The 22852-nt window shown below is 45.3% G+C and overlaps 1 protein-coding gene across 1 annotated transcript; it reads right to left on the bottom strand.

The window, feature by feature from the left end:
• Window positions 1-1397: 1397 nt before the first annotated feature.
• On the bottom strand, window positions 1398-21724 carry LOC121579400 (fibroblast growth factor receptor 4-like). The gene is made up of 16 exons (XM_041893974.2): window positions 20954-21724; window positions 18659-18855; window positions 14718-15053; window positions 14455-14508; window positions 13649-13912; window positions 9993-10249; window positions 9520-9643; window positions 7763-8092; window positions 7210-7549; window positions 6934-7055; window positions 6706-6816; window positions 6326-6516; window positions 5263-5385; window positions 4594-4802; window positions 4213-4318; window positions 1398-3869 (listed from the first exon to the last, which is right to left on the bottom strand). The coding sequence occupies exons 2-16, from the start codon at window positions 18750-18752 to the stop codon at window positions 3693-3695; spliced, it is 2838 nt and encodes a 945-aa protein (XP_041749908.2). The 5' UTR covers window positions 18753-18855; window positions 20954-21724; the 3' UTR covers window positions 1398-3692.
• Window positions 21725-22852: the final 1128 nt, after the last annotated feature.

Below are 22852 nucleotides of genomic sequence, written 5' to 3'. Positions count from 1 at the left end.
TTAAATAATCCTCCTCCTCACCTCAACCCCCAAAATAAATACAAATAAATAACCTGAATCAGCACTTGCACTTCACCCCCCTTTCTAGCTCTGACTCCACTGATAGATACTTTATTGAGGAAAAATTTACTTTCTATGCCTGTGATATGTGGTTGCCCTACCTAGCTATCTTAAGATAAATGCACTAACTGTAAGTCACTCTGGATAATACCGTCTGCTAAATTACTCAAATGTAAAATGTAAATGTGAACGTGAACAACAATACTGCCCACTCATCTGAAACTCTCTGTGCCCTGTCCTCTTCCATGTCTATATCTTTCTAGGGGCTCTTTGTAAGCTATTCATTATAGCTATTAGCCATACAGCCACAACCTGAACAAAAACACTGCCCTCTCATCTGCCTCTGTGTGATGATTCATGTGGGGAGATTGTGTGTGATGTAGCCCCACAAGGATGGCTGCTAGCCCCACAATGATGGCTGAGTAATCATGGCCTCAGCAGCCACCCCGGGACCAGAAACAAAGTCAGCCGATATCAACCACTGAGTCAACACCTGGCTTGGCGCCCAAACTCAAGCACACGCACGCGCACGCGCACACACACACACACACTCTTATCTGAACAGTACAGTCCGTTCAATGTGCTGTGGTTGCTCAACATCTCCAGATAAGATGTGTATGTGAATGAATGGGAATTCACAGGGGCATTTTAGCAAGGTTTTTTACTCAGTCCTGCTTTATAAGTGCAGTTTCAAGCGTACTCTCTGGGAGACACTCAAAACTATCTTCTTAAACCCACAAAGCTGTACAATTTCAAAGGGATAGGTACTGTGTCTTGAGAATGTCAGGTATCACGTCCCAAGTTAAGCGTATTGGGTTTTATGAATTTAGGTTCCCATATCACACACCGCCCCTCATCCAGGCATCCTGAGCATGTAGAGATGTGAGGAGGTGAGATATATCAGCTCCAGACTGATATCTGGCCTGCTGGCCTTATCTCCCTGTCCCCAGCTGGATCAGATGGCCTCCAACCCCAGACACAGGCTGCTATCAGGCCCAGCAGAGAGAACCCTGGCCTGGGTAGGACAAAGCCGGATGGCTCCCTGCCTGATCCCCCTCTGACTGACTGGCCATGATTTGTTACACATGAGAGATAAGCCAGCCGTGTGCTGGGGTTAAGCATGCCACTTAAAAGGCACTGGTTCTCTGTGATCACGAGTGCACTCTCCCGCTACCCCTTAACCCCTTACCCCCATCTCTCTTTCTCTTGTCTGTCTCCCTCTCTCATTTTCTCTCTTTCTCTGTCTTCAGCTGCTGTCTTTCTTTCTCTTTCTGTTCCTCCTGTCTCTTCATCTCTCTTTCTAAACGAATGACACATGGCCACAGAAAGAGACAAAGTTGATATTTTAAATTATACTTTATTTCATAGAAAACAAAACAATAAACAAATAAATTAGATATTTCTAAAATAATAATCTTGAGGATTTAAAAAAAAAAGAACATTGTGATTGTTACAATTGTATTGGGAGTACATAAATGGAATGTCATGCAGTTGATCCTGACATTGTGTAGTATGGGAATCAAAACAACAACACTGAAGAGCTTTGTGATACAACTCTCCATGGTGAAGGGCTAAGTTAAATTCATATAGGCTGTTCTGAAGCTAATGGTTTGGTTTTCAGTTGGAGGTCATGCATTGGCATAGCTGCCTTACAGGAGAAAAAAATGGTATTTTGAGCTAAATTGATGACACACCAAATAAATCTCACACCTCAACAGTAAGGATATCAATGTACACAAAAAGGTAGCTAGCCCCACTGCCCTGCTACCTGAATAGCTGTATTTTTAAAAAAAAACTGTATGAGCATTATGCTTTGCTTTCAACCCACAACGTCACAATCTTTATCCTAAAAATGCTTTTGAGTCATCTGAATGAAAAACAACCCGGGGCAGTTAGATTGTGAAGCGTTGTTGAAACAGCAACATGAGAATCTTATCTATACGAATTGAGGTGAACCCTTTGCATTCCCTGGAGGACATTTCTAGAGTTCTTCCCAATGGTAACAGAGCATCAGAATTAGCATTTGTATATTAAAAGATAGTAGCAAGATAAAGATGGCTATCAGTGGGAGCCAGGCATTAACATAATAAGGGACTCTTCATTTGCACACAGGCCCAGGCTGAGGGGCTGAGGCTACCCCTGGATCACCCTACCCTCCCTGTCCCCACAGTCACACCCATCAGGATTGCCAAAAAGCCTATTGTCCAGGTCCGGCCTCAGCCTGTACCCCTGCAAACACACTGGGCCTGGTTAAAGGGTTAGAGGGGAAACAAAAGAGGAGGATTCTCCCATTTGAAATCAATCACACTGGGCCTTTCACATTCAGACATGCAGGTCCAGTCCTTTTCTTTTCATACAGCACTGACAGTAGAAGCTGGGCTGCTCCCCCTGTATTCCCAGTGTCCTGTGTTGAATTGTATTATTCTCTTTCAGGGCCTAGACCATACTGTTCTTATAGTTAGTTTATGTATGCAACAATTGAAAGCATAAGGGATTGGGGGTCCTGAGGGCTTTGACCGAATGGCCTCAATGCCATACAAAGGCCAGAGCAGAGTACAAATGGGACTGAGGGTGTTTTGATGAAAAGGAATGTTTTGGCCGTTAAAACACTTGAATACATCATTTCTTTCTTCACCTCAGTTGAACACCTTCATTTTTGTATCATTTAGAATAATTTATAAAAAGGTAATTGTCTTTTTTGTGATATGTACATAAAATATTTTTATATTTTAATATATTCACAGGAAATCAAAAATTCTGGCACTTTGCTGCCCCTACAGCAACTTTTTAACACAAGAGATCCTGAGATTTAAGACAATTTTAAATAGCAAAATGTAAAATAATCTTATATACAGAGAGATTTATATTTAACAATCAGCTTCTCTGTTTTTTTATATCCAAATAAATATTTTTGGTAACACTTTATTTTAAGGTTCCGCAATAAACCATTTATAAGGCATTTACTAATCATTAGTAAAGCATTTTTGCAGTCCCTAATCTAAAGTGTGCACTATTTATACTTAATAAATACTTTATAAATGTTTTGAGTGACCAGTGTAATTTCTCACAAAAAGATGGTAGACATTCCAGCAGTACCTGGTAAAAGAATTAGCATGCAACACAGGATGTTTAAGGAAATATATATACATGTGTGAATAACTTGCTTACTAACATTTACAAATGTGGGAATAATGAGTAATCAATTGTGAGCAAACTGTTTGTAAATGCCTTATAAATGCCGTATGAATGGTTTATTATGGACACTTAATATAAAGTGTTAACATATTTTTTGTTAAAACTTATTTTTCTGGTTTAAAAGCCCAGTTTGGATACTGTTCAGAGGCAAGCTTGGATGAGTTTGAGAACAAGAAGACCATTGTCGATCCTCTCTGTAGAGACCCAAACAAAAGAGAGTCCTTTTACTATATAACCCCAAACCTGATAAGAAGAAGAAGAGGCAGCCATTTTAGATGACCAGGGTTCTGTAGTGCCAAGGTTTGAGATATTGTTCTTAGGCACAGTGCCAGAGCAGACAGTCCAAGTACCAATTTTCATGCAACGTGGTCGTTGTCCAACGCAAACTTCTGCATGTAATGCCCTTTGAGCCAGAGGACTCCCTTTGGAGCCACTGTCTACCGCAGTGCCGTTTTCAGCTCTACCCGAGAATTCACGTCGTGGTAACCCAGCAGACAGGGGTCGGTGGACAGGGCATCATGGGTAAAGACAGAGTCATTGTCCGAGGAGCAAGAACTGGAGGTGTCCTCGCATGACGGGGAGTACTGTTCGAAGGGTGTCGACAGGTCCAAGTACTAACAAAAAAAAGCAGGAGAGAAACAGTTAAGCTTGGTAACACTTTGCATTTGTGTTGTTGTGTATTTTATTGTATTTTTAAGCTTGATGTTTGTGTTGTGTGATGTATAGTAAGTTTGACATTTTATCTGAGACTGTGCTGTGTACAAACCCAGAGAGATTTGCTTTCTTATCTTGAACTACAGGGTGTCTTACAGTAATAAACTAAACTATAGCTGGAACTGTCAGTTGCAACAGGACATCTGGCTAGCAGATTGTGTGTGTGTGTGTGTGTGTGTGTGTGTGTGTGTGTGTGTGTGTGTGTGTGTGTGTGCGCGCGCAAATGGGGGTCCAGACACCCACCTCGTCAGAGATAGACAGCAGCACTCGGTCTAGCTCCTCCACCAGCTGTTTGAAGGTGGGTCGTTGTGTGGGCACAGCATGCCAGCACTCCCTCATCTTCATGTAGCTGCACACACACACATAGACAGACAGGGCTAGTTAGTACCAGGGTATATACACACATCCACAGCATTTTCACATTTACACACATCCAAATATAGCACAGGAGAAAGGACACAAAATATATCTTCTGAAGGAAGGCAAACGTCCACTCACTGTTTCTTTCTTTCACAACACAGTAATAAACATCAATATACAACTTCAAGTTGAATGGTTAGGTGAAGAGAACGCTGTGGTGTGTGTTTGGTAAGTTTTGGTATGCACTTATGTGTGTCTACTCACAGTTCGTGTGTGCAGTTGGAGGGTTTGTCCATGCGGTGGCCTTCCTTCAGCAGCTTGAAGAGCTCTTCCACGGGGATACCAGGGTACGGCGAGCCCCCCAGGGTGAAGATCTCCCACATCAGCACCCCAAAAGACCACACGTCACTTTGGTGTGTGTAGACTCTGTCGAACAAGGCCTCTGGTGCCATCCACTTCACTGGCAGACGTCCCTGCAAAACAGAACAACCACGTTAGTGAGCGGTGGACAGTCAGTGAGTCAGTCGCCAGAGCCGAAGCGACATTCCAGTTCTAGCCTTTTATCCAGTCTTCCCCACTTCATTCCCCCACTCCCCCCATTCCTCCCTCTCTTTCGCCCACTCCCCTCTTCCCTTCCTTGTCCCATTTTTCTAATTATCTCCCATTAAGCTGGCTGCCAATCAGTGGGCACACATCAAACATCTGTCTTTAAGAGCATTAAAGCTGCAAACATGCACAAGCCGACTGGGTGACACTAGACAGAGAGCAGACAGTGTGTTGTGTCTACATGTACCAGCAGGGGCTGTTCTGAAAGCTGGCCAGCCAGACGACACACAACAGCACAGCCCTGGCACAGGCACTTATGTCTGGGTTTAGGAGAGGGACAAGGTGCCACAGAGCCAGTCAGGGGGATAGCAGGATAGGATAACTCACGTTGGTGGTTTTCTTGTAGTAGTCGATCTGGTGCACTCCTCTTGCAAGGCCGAAGTCTGCGATTTTCATGACGTTGTCTTCTGTGACTAGGACGTTTCTGGCAGCAAGGTCTCTGTGGATGCACTGTAGAGAGCAGAAACCAGGGTAAAGTCAGAGAACATGAAGATATACGTCGTTTTGAGTTTTATTTTAAGTGTTTGTGAAATGTTACCCTACAATTAGAGTATTGCAATTACATGACGATGTCTACATTGCGGTTTTCTGTTTTTGCAGTCGTCATGTAAAACCAGATAGGATTGACATAGAAATTATTCGCTGTACGTTTCTAAAATTAAAAGACCCGGTCTTAAGTCAACACGCAGCGTCCAATTTTAACCAGACGCACCAAATTAAAAATCGACTTTATATAGATCTGGGGGTTTCGTCGAAAAACAACCCCTGTTTGGCAGATTTGAATGGATGTCATTAAGTTTATTTTGGTTTTCATTTGAAATAGACGTGGTATTTGGGGATTGGTGGAAATGAAAAAGCCTTGGTTTTGTGGGGGCTCTGTAATGGTGGGGTGGTTTCAGACTGCTGCATTCTTAGCAGGCCACAGAGACAGAAACCCGATGCCGGGGCACAGACGCAGCTCTGCGCCTGTTTGCTAACAGATTTATGGCTGTGCTAAAAAGGACAAAGCCCACTGCGGCAGGATGGAGGGATGGATGAACGGAGGGGTAAACAGGGCTCAACCACCACTCCACTGTGGAATGACAGGATGGTGTGTCATACAAAGGGATGTGTTGATAAGAGATACCAGGCTAGTGAATGAGGAAGGGTGTGTTGGGGGTAGGAGGGAAGGAAGGAGGGAGGGGGTTGCAACTTGCTCTTGCTTGTTGGCTAAACCCCTTCAGGCCAAAGTCATTCTATAGAAGGCCAGTTACAGATTTTAAACCTGATAGAATACATATGGAGATAACCAAACCCCTTAGGCCAAAGTCATCCATTTGAAAACCAAAGGATATAGGTAGGGTATACAAGCCCAATTGCTGGCCAAACCCAATTAGGACATAGTACTCACCCTTTTGGAGGCCAGGTACTCCATGCCACGCGCCACCTGGTAGGCACAGGACAGCAGGTCTTTGAAGGTGAGCTGCTCCTCTGGCACTTTGGTCACATCAAAGGTATAGTCCATGCCGGGGGGCCGGCGGGCCCGCAGGTACTCCCTGAGGCTGCCTTTAGATGCATACTCTACCAGCACGTACAGAGGACCTGATGGGGGAGGGGAGAAAGTTAGTGATTGAGTCCACCCTCACTGAGGATGCCTGGAGGCATAGGACCACCATTAATGGCAATGTCACTGAGCAGGGCTAGAGTCAAATGAGTGAGGAGCAACAGTGAGATAGTAGCTTTTGACTTTTGGTTGTCATTATCTATTGTGAACTTGTGTCTTGAACTCACCTTCTTGTGTGCACACCCCCAGGAGATTAATGATGTTCTTGTGCTTGTCCATCACCTTCATCAGCTCCATCTCAGATATGAGATCTGACAGGTCTTTGTCTGTGGCATCATCTGGGGAACGAGAGGGACACACATTTGAAGTCTTAGGAACATATCTGGAAATAGAGTTAATAGTAAATACTAGTCATTGTCCAGTCTCCTCCTAAGAAGATGGTACCTAGCTCATACCTTTCAGCATCTTGACGGCCACAGTGGAGACGTTCTCTTGATGGTCCTTGTTGATCCCATAGGCCTCAGCTCTGACCACCTGACCGAAGCAACCCTCACCCAGTGGCTTCCCTAAAGTCATACTGGAGAGAGGAAGGATAATGATGGTCAGTACAGTGAAGATACATGGAATTCAACAGAAACCAAAACACGTATTCAAGATGGAGGAACTCAATGACTGACTCAATAACCATTAAGGAACTACAACAAAACCAAGGAAGTCAAAGCAGAACTTACTTCTCCCTGGGAAACTCCCAGTCAGGGTCGTAGGGCAGTTCAAACTCCATGACTCCGGCCAGCATGGGGGAGCAGCTGGAAGACAGGCGGGCCACTCTCATCAGAGACGCACTGGACTTCCCTGACGAGTTGGACTCCACAGAGTACTGTCTGCGGAGGGGGAACTTGGAGAGTTTCTGGACGGGGAGGACATCGAAGGGTTCTCTGCTGGGGTTGACCTGCATGCGACACAGCACCACGATCACAATGGCCATGACCAGAGCCAGGAAGCCAGACGCGTAGATGATGATGTCAGTGTACTTGGTCTCCATTAGGTCCACCTCGTCAGCCACGTCCTCCTCTGTAAGAAGAAGACAATGAGAAGGAAATAAGAGGATTGGTTAGAGACTGACTGTCTCAAGCACAAGTGACAATTCCTTCTGAACTCCTTTGGCACAACAAAAAGTCCTGTAGTATGTTGACCCAAAACACAAGGGACCATTTCTTCGGAACTCTTCTAGACTCCTTACTTTGGCCATATGTTGCCATATTGTTGTTTGAGTAATAAACATACCTGAGAGGACGGTGAGCCAGGCAGACTGGTAGGAGAAGCCGATGGAGTTTCCAGCCAGACAGGTGTACTCTCCAGCATCCTCCATGGTCACCTTAGTCAGGTAGAGAACTTCCACCTCCGACATGTTTAGGCTGCCTGTCTTCAGTATCTGAACGTAGGGAGTCCCGTCGGGGCCGTAGCGGCTGCCGTTCCTCTCAATGTGTTTCAGCCACTGGATGTGGGGCTGGGCATCGCTGTAGACCTTACAGAAGAACTGAACATCAGTGCCCACCACCGCTGTAGTGTTGGCTGGCAGACCAGCCTGCAGGATAGGCCTGTGCGGGGAGCGCTCTGAAATCAGAGAGCAAGGGAGGGGGAGAGAGATAGAAATAGAGAGAGAAAGTGTTAGACTCCAGAGGGCAATGAGGATTCCCCTTGACCGGGGGAAGAGTTCAAAGTTTGGCCGGGGAGACAGCAAGAAATGCCTCTGTTCAAAGAAGAAAAGGAAATGCCTCTGTTCAAAGGAGCACATCGCCGACTGAACTGCCAGAAGTACTCTGAAATGCCTGAAATACCCTAGCAATTGAAGTAAATACTATTCTAAAATAACAGTATTTTTTTAGATTCAGATGAAACAACGATATCTCCCGATTTTTGTTTTCTACATGTGGTGTTTCAGAGGCATGGAGAGAAAGGCCAGTGGTAATGACCAATGTTAATCTGACTGATCGCAGCGCAGCACTGCCAAAGGGGAAGGGACCGATAAGCAGGCAGCGTCTCTCACAACCAACGCCAGCCATACTCAGTCAGTCTCACTAATTGGTTTCATTAGCAATTTTATTTTCTAGCCAGGCCAGCTTTGAAGTTGCTGCGTTGCTTCTCTCTCTTTCTCTGTTCTGTGTGTGCATGCTCTTTTACCCCTCGCATGCTTCTGGAGACAGCAGTTGACCCCACGCGGGACTGCCAAGCCGCCGAAACAAACTGGCCAGTCACAGGTCAGGGTGAAAACTGGTCGGGACGCCTGGCCGTCCGCTCTCTCTCCTCTCCCTGCCACGGCTGACGCCAGCTCCCCCTCAACACCCCCCCTACTTCCAACAACCCCCCGCCCCGCCCTCTTAGCCTCTTTTCCCCCGACAGGCCAGATATTTACTGCCTCTGTGTCTCTCTCTCTCTATCATAAAACATCCCAGTGGACTTCTAAAGCCCCGGGGCGGGTGCTAGGTTAATCGTGGCGCCCCCGTGGGCCCAGCCTCCCTGGCGGCTCCCTCATCGGCTCTTTCCTCCCTCATCGGGTGTTTCTCTCTTTCTGTGTTTCTCTGTGTCTAGTGAGACGCCACTGGGGGAGAGCGGGGAGAGAGCTGGGACATGACAGTAATTAGGCCTGACATGTGCTAAGTATCATGGGCCGGCAGTGGCTCCGCGAGGAGACAGGCCTGTGTCTAGATGTCTAGAGTGGGGTGGTGGTGGGTGTAGGAGGGTGGTGACAATACTGTATAGTACTGCACACACCATGGAGCTTTGACTAGCTGTACGGACTTTATAATGAGTTCATGCCAACTTGACTTTCAGTCATTATGGAGAGGCAGACGGATAGGGCTTGTGTTAAGTTTGACAGAATTTGGTTGAATTAGAGTATGGTGGAGGGAATTACATTTGCTAATTTCCCATACTATCACTCCCAGCTTTGGGAGTTGAATGTCAGATGAGCAAACAGCAGACTGTTGTTGGGTAGGTGAAGAGAGGTTTTTGTTGTGAGGTGAGTGAGTGTGTGTTCTTACCCAGCACGTCCAGAAGGTAGCTGTGTGTGATGGAGCCGTATTTATTCTCCACCAGACAGGTGTAGTTCCCACGGTCTGAAGGCACCACACTCTCCATCACCAGGCTCCAGTGCTGGTGTCTCAACTATAAACGGAAAAAATGGACACGTTAGAAATGGGTTGTCTGTATGTTGTGTGTTGGACCATTCCTATGGATACAAGTTATACTGGCTTGTCCTTTGGAAGTGCTAGTCTGTCTCTATGGTAACTTGTTGTTGATGGATCCAGTTTAAATAGATTCACAATGTGTTACTTCCCTATTGAGACTAAATGTCAGGTACCAGGGTTGAGGCCAAAGTATGTGGCGGTTTTACGCTAGTAATGAAAACCACAACCACGTCTTTCTCCCCCTCCCTCCTTCACCCTCCTTCTCTTCTCTTCCCACCCTAACCACTCTCCTACTGTCTTTGCTCCCAGGTTGGTCACTGTCTCACCTTGATGCCTCCAATGCGGTGCTCTCCCCTGAACTCGCGTCCGTTCTTCAGCCAGCGGATGGAGGGCAGAGGGCTGCCCATGGCCGGGCAGCGGAACTTGACTGTGTTCCCTGCCGGCACTGCGTACAGCTTCTTCTCCATGCGCTGGGTGTGGGTCCAGTAGGGACCTCTTGTGAAGTAGACCTGGTCATTGTCTATCTCAGCTGACGTGTCTTCTAGACCATTGTCCTCATCATCATCACCTGAGCCCACTGAGTCTGAGAGAGAAGCATAAAGACATGGAAAGAGCTAATAACATTCTCATAACTGATCATTCAGGAAGGGTGAACTTAGAACATAGAAATGGATCAATAGAACCTAAAACTACATTGGATCCTACTTGAGAATGGCACCGGAGAAGATGGCTGCCGTTTTACAGCCCTCTAACCAATTGTGCTATTATGTGTGTTTTTCCGCGTTATTTGTAATTTATTTTGTACATAATGTTTCTGCCATCGTCTCTTATAACCAAAAAGAGCTTCTGGATATCAGGACAGCTATTACTCACCTCGTATTGGACAAAGATTTTTTCTTCAATGAGGCGGCCGCGAAGGATATCCTACAGACACCCGACAAGGCCCAAATCCCCGTCATTCGCATGAGGAAGAGACGGAGATATGGTGGACGTAGGCCGGGGTGCCTTGTAAGGATCCGACGGCGAGCGAGTAAACTGCCTCTCCCATCAATCCTATTAGCCAATCTTCAATCATTTGAGAATAAATTGGATGACCTAAGATTACGGTTATCCTACCAACGGGACATTCAAAACTGTAATATCTTATGTTTCACAGAGTCGTGACTGAATGACAACATACAGCTAGCGGGCTATACGCTACATCGGCAGGATAGAACGTCTGACTCCGGTAAGACAAGGGGTGGCGGTCTGTGTATATTTGTAAACAACAGCTGGTGAACTAAATCAAATACTAAGGAAGTCTCGAGGTTTTGCTCGCCTGAGGTAGAGTATCTTATGATAAGCTGTAGACCACACTATTTACCAAGAGAGTTTTCATCTATATTTTTCATAGCTGTCTATTTACCACCACAAACCAATGCTGGCATTAAGATTGCACTGAATGAGCTGTATAAGGCCATAAGTCAACAGGAAAACGCTCATCCAGAGGCAGCGCTCCTAGTGGACGGGGACTTTAATGCAGGGAAACAAATCCGTTCTACCTCATTTCTACCAGCATGTTAAATGTGCAACCAGAGGGAAAAAAACTCTAGACCACCTTTACTCCACACACAGAGACGCATACAAAGCTCTCCCTCGCCCTCCATTTGGCAAATCTGACCATAACTCTATCCTCCTGATTCCTGCTTATAAGCAAAAACTAAAGCAGGAAGCACCAGTGACTCGGTTATTTAAAAAAGTGGTCAGATGACGCAGATGTTAAGCTACAGGACTGTTTTGCTAGCACAGACTGGAACATGTTCCGGGATTCTTCAGATAGCATTGAGGAGTACACCACATCAGTCACTGGCTTCATCAATAAGTGCATTGATGATGTCGTCCCCACAGTGACCGTACATACATACCCCAACCAGAAGCCATGGATTACAGGAAACATCCGCATTGAGCTAAAGGGTAGAGCTGCCGCTTTCAAGGAGCGGGACTCTAACCCGGACGCTTATAAGAAATCCCGCTATGCCCTCCGACGAACCATCAAACAGGCAAAGAGTCAATACAGGACTAAGATTGAATCGTACTACACCGGCTCTGACGCTCGTCGGATGTGGCAGGGCTTGAAAACTATTACAGACTACAAAGGGAAGCACAGCCGCGAGCTGCCCAGTTACACAAGACTTCCAGACAAGCCAAACCACTTCTATGCTCGCTTCGAGGCAAGCAACACTGAAGCATGCATGAGAGCACCAGCTGTTCCGGATGACTATGTGATCACACTCTCCGTAGCCAATGTGAGTAAGACCTTTAAGCAGGTCAACATTCACAAGGCCGCAGGGCCAGACGGATTACCAGGACGTGTACTCCGAGCATGTGCTGACCAACTGGCAAGTGTCTTCACTGACATTTTCAACATGTCCCTGACTGAGTCTGTAATACCAACATGTTTCAAGCAGACCACCATAGTCCCCGTGCCCAAGGACACTAAGATAACCTGCCTAAATGACTACCGACCCGTAGCACTGACGTCTGTAACCATGAAGTGCTTTGAAAGGCTGGTCATGGCTCACATCAACACCATTATCCCAGAAACCCTAGACCCACTCCAATTTGCATACCGCCCCAACAGATCCACAGATGATGCAATCTCTATTGCACTCCACACTGCCCTTTCCCACCTGGACAAGAGGAACACCTATGTGAGAATGCTATTCATTGACTACAGCTCAGCATTCAACACCATAGTGCCCTCAAAGCTCATCACTAAGCTAAGGATCCTGGGACTAAACACCTCCCTCTGCAACTGGATCCTGGACTTCCTGACGGGCCGCCCCCAGGTGGTAAGGGTAGGTAACAACACATCTGCCACACTGATCCTCAACACGGGGGCCCCTCAGGGGTGCGTGCTCAGTCCCCCTCCTGTACTCCCTGTTCACCCATGACTGCATGGCCAGGCACGACTCCAACACCATCATTAAGTTTGCCGACGACACAACAGTGGTAGGCCTGATCACCGACAACGATGAGACAGCCTATAGGGAGGAGGTCAGAGACCTGGCCGTGTGGTGCCAGGATAACAACCTCTCTCGCAACGTGACCAAGACAAAGGAGATGATTGTGGACTACAGGAAAAAAAAGAGGTCTGAGCACGCCCCCATTCTCATCGACGGGGCTGTAGTGGAACAGGTTGAGAGCTTCAAGTTCCTTGGTGTCCACATCACCAACGAACTATCATGGTCCAAACACACCAAGACAGTCGTGAAGAGGGCACGACAAAGCCTATTCCCCCTCAGGAGACTGAAAAGATTTGGCATGGGTCTTCAGATCCTCAAATAATTCTACAGCTGCACCATCGAGAGCATCCTGACTGGTTGCATCACCGCCTGGTATGGCAACTGCTTGGCCTCCGACCGCAAGGCACTACAGAGGGTAGTGTGTACGGCCCAGTACATCACTGGGGCCAAGCTTCCTGCCATCCAGGACCTCTATACCAGGCGGTGTCAGAGGAAGGCCCTCAAAATTGTCAAAGACTCCAGCCACCCTAGTCATAGACTGTTCTCTCTGCTACCGCACGGCAAGCGGTACCGGAGTGCCAAGTCTAGGTCCAAAAGACTTCTCAACAGCTTCTACCCCCAAGCCATAACACTCCTGAACAGCTAGTCATGGCTACCCAGACTATTTGCACTGCCCCCCCCCACCCCATCATTACTTAAACTACCTCAACTAGCCGGTGCCCCCGCACATTGACTCTGCACCGGTACCCCCCTGTATATATAGCCTCCCTACTGTTATTTTACTTCTGCTCTTTTTTTCTCAACACTTTTTGTTGTTGTTTTATTTTACTTTTTTATTAAAAAATAAATGCACTGTTGGTTAAGGGCTGTAAGTATAAGTACCTGTTGTATTCGGCGCATGTGGCCAATCAAATTTGATTTGATTTGATTTGGTATCTCTAAAGCTCAGATCTTATTTTTCTAGATCCAGACCTCACCTGCTACGGTAATGGTGAAGTTCCTCAGGGGCTCCTTGGTTCCCCGGAGGACACACACATACACCCCAGAATCCTCGTACGTCACGTCCGTGATCTCCATAACGCCCCCGTGGATCTGGATGCGGGCGGTGTGCAGCACCCGGGTCCATTCCTTGTACCAATACACGCCCCCCGGTCGGTTGGTGTCACAGCGCAGCTTGAGGACATCACCCGGTTCCAGAAGCAGGTGCTCATTGGTGTCCTCACTAAGGTCATCCAGGACATCTGCAGGGACAACGGAGAGACAAAACAAACACGTGAGTATTGACACACACTAAAAGACACGTACACACACAGGCAAGTCAGTGGGCACGTCTCGTTCTAAAAAGAGTGGCCATCCCCTCAATTATGACCTTTCAACTCTCGCCCACATTATCCCCCTGACACACCCGACACATACAAAAAAATATTTCCATGGCGACCGGGAGGCCTCTCCACCTCTCTCTGCTCCTTGTTTTGTTTAGCATAGATCACTGTGGGAGTGAGAGCAAGCTAGCTACCTGAAAAAATAAAAGAGAAAAGGAAGAAAGATAAAACATGATGTAGCTAATGAACGTGTTGTAGCGTGACAGCGGATGGGCCTTCACAAACAAATCGATGGGGTGGCAATGGTTCAGTGGCGGTCTAAGAGGCAGGCTCGGAGAGAAAGCCCTGTTCCAGCCCACCAAACAGGCTCTCAGTAACACAGCAGGCCCATGTCATCCTCATTCATACTCCTCTCTGTTCTCTCTACTCCACTGGGATAGAGGCAGTTCAATGGCAATTACCTGCTGGGACTTCAATAGCCGTACTCTGGTCCAGGGAACGAGAGATCAGGGTCCCTAACAGGAAAGACAAGGAATGAGATGAACATACATTGACTTCCAACTAGTTATTGTTGTTAGTCATCAATTACTATCAGGATATAATTGACTATAAAACACGAGGCTACACTGAATGGGAAGCCATAGAGATCCTATTAAATTATGTATTCTAATTCCTAATCTATGTGGGAAGCATCCCATAGCCTGATTAACAAACTCTGGTTTACCTGGTAGAACCTGTAGCCAGGTAGACTGCATGGACTGAAGCTGGAGTCCAGCATGTGTGGTGGTCTCAGCCATACAGATGTACTCCCCAGCGTCTTCCAGAGAAACGTTGCTCAGAGACAGAGAGTTCACTTTGGAGATGTTGCTCTGGAGGGCCGTCAGAGCTCTAAGATGTGGCTGGCCCTCGGCTCCCAGGCGATCTCCGTCTCTCTTCAGCCACTGAACCTTGGTGAAGGCCGGCCTGTGGACCTTACACAGCAGCTTCACCTGTCCCCCCACAACCGCTGTAGCGTTCTCAGGGTAATGAGGCAGGACGAGTGGACGAGACAATCTCTGATCTGTACAGAGAGAACGAGAGAGGAGAGAAATCGTGAGAAGAAGGAAAAAAATAGGAAAACTCCCTGGGTTTCAGTTGACATCTAAACGCTTCCATAGAAGTATGTGTTTCTTGCATTTCTCAGCGTGCTTGTGTTTGAATGCGGGCTGCTTGGTTGGTGGGTGATGGAGTGTACTGATAAACTGGGGCTAATGTGTCACGATAAGTGCTCCCCTGGCCTCCGCTCGTTCAGCCATATGCGACGTGCCCGCTCAGTCAAAAAGCTGAAAAGTGCAATTCCAGGCCAATTTTCTGTGCGATTACTTCCTGCAACCCCCTCAGTCAGTCAAAAGGCAATCTGTTCCCCCTGCTTGAGGAGCTGCTCTCTCTAACTGCTCCACGCGAGGCAGGCGGAGGTAGAGGAGGAGGAGGAATACACAGGGGAGAGCTAGGCCATCAAGTTAATGGTGAGAGAACAACACGACCCTGTTCACTCTGTAATGCTCCATTTGTACAGCCAATACATAATACCATCATTATGCTTTCAGAGGCATTGCATATTAAAACCTCAAGAATTGAGCTTTGGGGGGAAAAAATTATTCGTTCTTGAATTGCCATGATTGATCGCCAAATGATCCTTATCATTTGTATGGTCGGTTGAATTCAACTCAAATTAGCAACAAACATAATACAGTTGTATTACACTGTAATAAGTACCTTATATGCTCCTTGTCCATTGAAAACTCCTATTCACTTGACTATGAGATTGACCCATCTAGACATTAGTTTACCATCCCATCCCACACTGTGAATTTACTTTGCAGTACAGTATAAAAAGCTGTGGCAACTTTAAAAGTGCCGCTTTCTATTAAGCCTGGAAAGGCAACGTTCCCCACCAAGTACACAGAGCCATGCTAATGAACTTGTGAGGACTTGGAGCGGCCCGTGGCCTTCATTTGAACTCACAGCTAGCTGAGTGTGAATAGTCACCCAGTGTCGAGGGGGCAAACACAACACAACACAAAACATTTCACTGGTGTGACTCGACTGGCAGGGGGGACTGTGCTGGGTTTGACCATTTGGCCATCAGATGCACTCGCCTCTTTCATGACTAGAGTTCCTTTAGGGGTGAATCCATGGTATGCTATGGTTTGTTTCTTTTCTGGGTGACACATTTGGCAACGTAAGTCTTCTACATTAGTATCCCTTCACCACAAAGGATATGCTGAGAACCAACTGCAATAACGCAATATTGTCAGTAATATACTGGCGCTATCTGAACAGTGAGCGATAATATTGCAGCCACATTGCTTACAACACATTAGGAGAGACCAGTGATTAACCAGTTAAAATGCAGAGCATCCTACATGCCAATTAATTTTGATTTATGTCATATCTGGAGGGGATAAATTCCTCAGTAAATCACAGTCAAAGCCTGAGTGTGAGCAGCGCTGTTCTACGTTAGCACACTGACGCCTGTGCTCCGGAACGATGTGTGTGGCATACATTTCACTCCTCCTCTGTGAGAAAAATACCACCAAGTTCATCCTGCAACCACACTTAAACAGTTCATAACGGCTGCCTCTGTTCTCTCTCTCCTCTCTTTTTTTTCCCGGTTGGTAACTGGAACTTTCCTGGATGGTGTTGCCGTGCTGAATTATTACCGTTGTCCAATGAGTAAAATGTTTTCTGGCAGGAACTTAGTGCTGTATTGTAGTGCTGCATTCTCCACAGCGGGAGTCAGCTTTTCCACGGAGTCATGGGGAGACCCTCTTAACAAACAGGCCCATCGAAAAACTACCAGGGTTCACCTTACACAGTCCCCTCTCTCTCTCTTACCCCTCTCACTGCTGTGGTAGACGAGGGGTTTTTCATCAGTGAATTGCCGTACACATCACCGACAAACTGAAATGGTCCACCCACGCAGACAGTGTGGTGAAGAAGGCGCAACAGAGCCTCTTCAATCTCAGGAGGCTGAAGAAATTCGGCTTAGCACCTAAAACCCTCACAAACTTTTACAGATGCACAATTGAGAGCATCCTGTCGGGCTGTATCACCACCTGGTACGGTAACTGCACCGCCCACAACCGCAGGGCTCTCCAGAGGGTGATGCGGTCTGCTGAACGCATTACCGGGGGCAAACTACCCGCCCTCCAAGACACATACAACACCCGATGTCACAGGAAGGCCAAAAAGATCATCAAGGACATCAACCACCCGAGCCACTGCCTGTTCACCCTGCTATCATCCAGAAGGCGAGGTCAGTACAGGTGCATCAAAGCTGGGACCGAGAGAATGAAAAACAGCTTCTATCTCAAGGCCATCAGACTGTTAAATAGCCATCACTAGCACATTAGAGGCTGCTGCTGCCTATTGAAATCACTGGCCACATTAAGAAATGGAACACTAGTCACTTTAACAATGTTTACATATCTTGCACTACTCATCTCATATGTATATACTGCATTCTATTCTATAATATTCTACTGTATCTTAATCCATGCCGCTCTGTCATTGCTTGTCCATATATGTATATATTCTTAAATCCCATTCCTTACTAGTTTTGTGTGTATTGGGTATATGTTGTGAAATTGTTAGATATTACTGCACTGTCAGAGCTAGAAGCACAAGCATTTCGCTACACCCACTATAACATCTGCTAAACACGTGTATGTGACAAATAAAATTTGATTTGATTTTGTATTTGAATCTTTTGGAAGTTATTTACTGTGCTTAGACTTTCTAAACAGCTGTGAATAATGTATTGTAAAAACATTGACCAAAGTTTTTTAAATGAGCCCTAGACTAGAGTAGGGCTTCCACCTTTCCTGATAGCAATCAATATAGGGGCTTAAAAGAGACCCCAGCTCCTTTAAGCCTGGAGGGCTGCAATTTGCCGAGCATGTAGCCAATCTGCACACATCATAACAATACTTTGAGCTGAATGGATGGCTGTGGCAGGTAATAAACGAAGTGTGTTTGTAAAGCATCAATGGAAGCCCCCCCTCATCCTCTCCTTCCTACCCTCCAACCCTGGCCCTCTCGGCTGGCAACGGGCCAGACAAATGTACACTTCCGAGCCCCAGGGTCTTGGAGGGATCGGGTAGCATGGTTTACGGCACCAAAAACACTGGGAGTTTTTTTTATCCTCATCCCCACAAAAATGATTACAACCTTTCTCCTTCCTGTCACCTTGAATTCGACTGGATCACACCTTCCCTATGGCTCACTGCTCTCCTATAAATAGTCCAACCTAATGAATCAAAGGGTTACTGTACTGTACAGCTACGGGCACTTTTCTCCTTCCTCAATGAGATCGTTCAGTGAATAAAATTGAAATGTGAGGGGGAAGTGTTCATTTAATGGCCTTTCTATTATTTGTAAAGCTTTTGTTGGTGGTTTATTTTATTACTCGTCTAAGCAGAACTGAGCAACCTCACTTTAAACGTTAAGCTGTGTAGTAAAGACTTAAGAGATGTATTTTAAGAAACCCCACAGTTGAGAAACCAGGGAGAACTCAACCAGTGGTCCATCAGCAAATCATTCTCAAGAGGGCTTTGGACCATTCATCAGTGTAGGGGAAATAACATATAAGAACAACAGTCTTGGCAATGTTTAGAAACCTACCTTTTGTTTTTCCGTCTTCTGGCCCGATGGCTTTGGCCAGGAGTCCAACAGTCAGACAGAGTATGACGATGCAAACCGTATAGACATTCACCATCTTGCAGATGTGTGTGATAGCAAAAGAATGAAGGGGGCTAACCCTGGCCTCACACACCGATTCCGGGCATTGGCAAACTCAACACACACACCAAAAACTGGACCTGGAAGGACAACACAACACAGAGTCAGTCATTATTTAAAATTGTAGAATGTGATTTCAGTAAGTAGCACTGAACTTGTTTGTGGTATATAGCCTTGTGAATAGGTAGAGATAGAAAGAGCCTCTTTTAGACTGGCCTTGTATTCTTATTAAACAGGTGTCCTGAATGTCCAGTCATTAAAGCACATTGTCCACTGTCCCCTGCATCATGAATAACTAGAGGCTGTGAATGTGCGGCTGGAAGAAAGGTGCACAGCCTGTCTGGATAATGGGCTGTTACTATGAAAACACTTGAGATTTGCCAGGAAGCTATCAGGGAGCAACAATAGCAAATTCAGAGGCACACTCAACACAACAGACAGGCCAGAACAGAGAAGAAAAATAAGCCTGCATATGTCATTTTCCCTGAGCCCTGTAAATAATCAGCCTGGCCTCAAAGACCTAATATTTACGTAACATAGTACATTTAAATCTGTGACACTCAAATGAGTATGATATGTTAAGTTTGGTATGGTTACATAAGACAAAGGGTTACATAAGATAAAAACTAAAGGAGGGAGGTTGGTCTTGCAACCCAAAGGTTGCATGTTTGAAACACTTTAGCATTTTAGATACTAAGCATGTTAGCTAACCCTTCCCCTAACCCCTAGATAATGTTAGCCACCTAGCTAATGTTAGCCACAACAAATTGGAATTTGTAACATATCATACAAACTTTAATTCGTATCATACTAAATGGATGATGGACATCCACAAATTAAGAGCCTACATACCATACAAAAGGTAACATACTGTATCATACTAAATGGATCGAGACAGGTCTACGTTTACTATATTACGTCTACCCCTGAGTCCAGGTTGAAATAATCTAGTGAGGATTTATTCAACAGTAAACTATTTTTAGAGCAGACTGTTCTTATGAGGACAAAAAAACATTCTGATTTGATGGAAATATGTTTATTTTTATTATCGCGTGACAGGGGACCACAGTTGGCAACAGGAACAAGACTGAGCTGCGTGATTATTTTGTCCAGGTGCCATGACGCCAACCGAACCGGGCCGGGCCAACTGTGCACAGGCGCCAGTCCTGGAGTGTTCCATGCATACCATGTGCGTGCCGCCATGGCGCACACGGTTTAATAACTATCCCGTGAATGAACTATAGCCTATTCTTTCTCCATTTAGAACTGGGGGGAAATAATTTTTATATGTAGTCTTATTTACGGCGCGTTTATCCTCAACGAAGTGAAAGGTGAGTTTATCTCGATGTGGTCCCATTAAATAAACTAGTGAAAGTTGTCCAGTGGTTTGTCTGTGTTTATGTCAAAAGCACCAAGTGAAAGACAAACATGCCTTCAATATCGTGAAGGATTTACACAATCAGTTAATTTGTTTGCGTTCATTTATTCGCATTAGCGGTTACAATGCTGTTGTCATAAACGATGTCTTCTGCTCCTTTACCTTCATCCAACTATTTCTGTAAAATGTTAACTAGATGATCATCGTGATAAATTCCATATAACTTAAACCAGTTTCCCAAGGCGCGTTACAATTATTGCCTATAAGCCTATCTTTGTAGCCTAACTGATATAACCAATATAAATTGTCCAGTTGGTTTATAAAGTATTGGACGAAAAACACAACAACATCATGTCATGCGTCTGTTTCACACGCTCCCAAAGTCAATCAAATCGATATGACAGTGGAAACAATGTTGCAACTCTTTACTGCACAGATACTGCCACATTCAGCAATCTCTCATTCACTTGTGAGCAAACTCTGAAATTGACGGGGATTTTGCAGTGTCAAAAATACATTATTGGAACAGAAGTATGGCTGTATTATCATGCATTTCATTAAAACTCTTACATTGTTGTAACCGAATCGCATTGTCTGATACAGGCCTAATGTTTTTACAAAAAAACATAACCAGTCATGGAACTATTTGCAAGAAGGGTTATTCATGGATAGTACAATGTGTGGAGTTGAAATCAATTTGGCAATGAAACAATTGTTTAGTGGACTGTAACCTCTAAATAAAGTAACATATTACCACGAAATAATTATGCAACCTCGCGGATCCAAGGAAATCGTATTACCTTTTTGTTCGGTCTTTGCTCTTAATGATCGATCCTTGATAAAGTTCGATTAGGCACCAGAATATCCAAGTTCCCTTCGATCGAGGTGAATATTGGAATCTTAATTTGGGCTTCTGTTTCTTTCTCTTTTTAAAGTCTTTGATGATTGCCTTTAGTGTGCGTCCTGGTGAAAACCTCGGAGATACACTTATCCATCCATCAAAACAACCATAACATGAAGGACAGCTGCCGGTGGTGAGCAGGCAGGGAAGGAGCTAGCTCTGATCCTTGGAACTGGGGCGCAAAGTCCACTTCACCCTGACCCAATTGTGTTCTCACTGCAGAATGAGGCTTGCGCGCCAGGCTCCTTCTTTCGGGTTCATGCGGCAGAAAGTGCTAAATCCATAAGGAGAGACTTCGGCCAAACTTGCTGCTTAATTCACATTTCCCCTCTTGCGAATGGAAGGAACAAGATCCGTGTTGGTTGTTGCAAATAGAAACAGACAAATCTCCGATGGACTCGGTGTAGTCCCTTATATCGCTCCTTTCTCAATCAATGTGGATACATTATTCGGCTACAGCGCGGCAACAATATAGCAGATGTTGGTCAATCTTTGCGCACGGTGGTTTGCTCTTCACTAGCTCAGAGTCCGTTCATTAATTAGTTGGTCCCAACAGAACGTAGTACATTTAAAAGCGAGCTAAATCTCAATTAGGCTAGCTAGCCACTCTGATAATGTTGCGGGGTAGCCTACTGCTGCGTCTCGCTGCTGATCCGACTCCACTGCACTGAGCGCAAGAGTCACAACAATGGACTAAAACGAGCGAGAAGAGGGAGGAGGGGGTAAGATTCTGTAACCCCCACCCCCAAAACAAATCCCCTCAGAGGCTGCCCCCTCGGTGACAAATATAAACCAAGATCTCTACCGCCTCCACTCCATTTACCCCAAATCCAAGATCTTAATTTACAGTTTCTCTGGATTGTTGCTCTATTAGGTTTAATGTATCTTTTCAGGCAGATTTAGCACTTGATTATCAATATTTTTTTTAACGTAGGCTATTGGACTAACAAATATATTCTTCTTGAGAAATAAGTCAAAACCATAACCTGAATAAAAGTTTAACTTAAATGCCTACTTGTTATTTACCCATTTATTTCCCATATTTGGCAAATCACTGTAAAGGTAGGATAATTGTCTTTCTCATTAATCATTTCATCAAATGTATGCAAATGAAGTTGTTTTTGTGACATAGCTTTATATTGTTCCTTCATTTATTACATGTTAAATTGGTGCGTAAACAAATAGGGCATAAAAGGTTATTTGAAACACATGCAATTATAAGGTACTTGTTTTTGTAGGCCTATTCAATTTCTGCAAATTGACCCTGCTAAATTGCATCATTATGATATAAAGCAAGCCAAGGTAGGCCTAATCCCTTTAGTTGAAGTTAGAGTCAGAACACAACAAGGCTTAATTAATTCAGAAATTAAAGAAATCACACTGTCAAAAATATATATTGTATGATTTTATCAGCTGCTAAAATTTAGTTTAGTTCCTTAACATCTTTACATACTCTTGAGAACATTTGTTTTAGTCAAGTAGTTTTTTGTGAAATGCCATTTATTTAATTATTATTATTTTATTTTTGCATTTTGCAGGTACAGGATGAAGCGAGAGAGAGAATGCCAGGGCGAACTATGAACGCTGTATCGCTCATTCATCACAAGCTGCAGCGTAGCACACAGCTCGTGTGCCAGCTCTGGATGGGCTACTCTCATGGGCAAGAGCTCTAAAGTTCTGCCAACAATTTTCAGCTTGAGAGGGGAACATGAACTTCTTTCATGTCAGACACAATGGTGTGAGAATGTGGCCCACATCCAATGCACGCACGTAGACCTACACACACACACACACACAC

The sequence above is a fragment of the Coregonus clupeaformis genome, chromosome 13, assembly GCF_020615455.1.
Source record: "Coregonus clupeaformis isolate EN_2021a chromosome 13, ASM2061545v1, whole genome shotgun sequence".
In the NCBI taxonomy this organism is placed as follows: domain Eukaryota; kingdom Metazoa; phylum Chordata; class Actinopteri; order Salmoniformes; family Salmonidae; genus Coregonus; species Coregonus clupeaformis.
The sequence above is the reverse complement of the archived record's forward strand: the minus strand, read 5'-3'. Positions and strand labels throughout refer to the sequence as shown.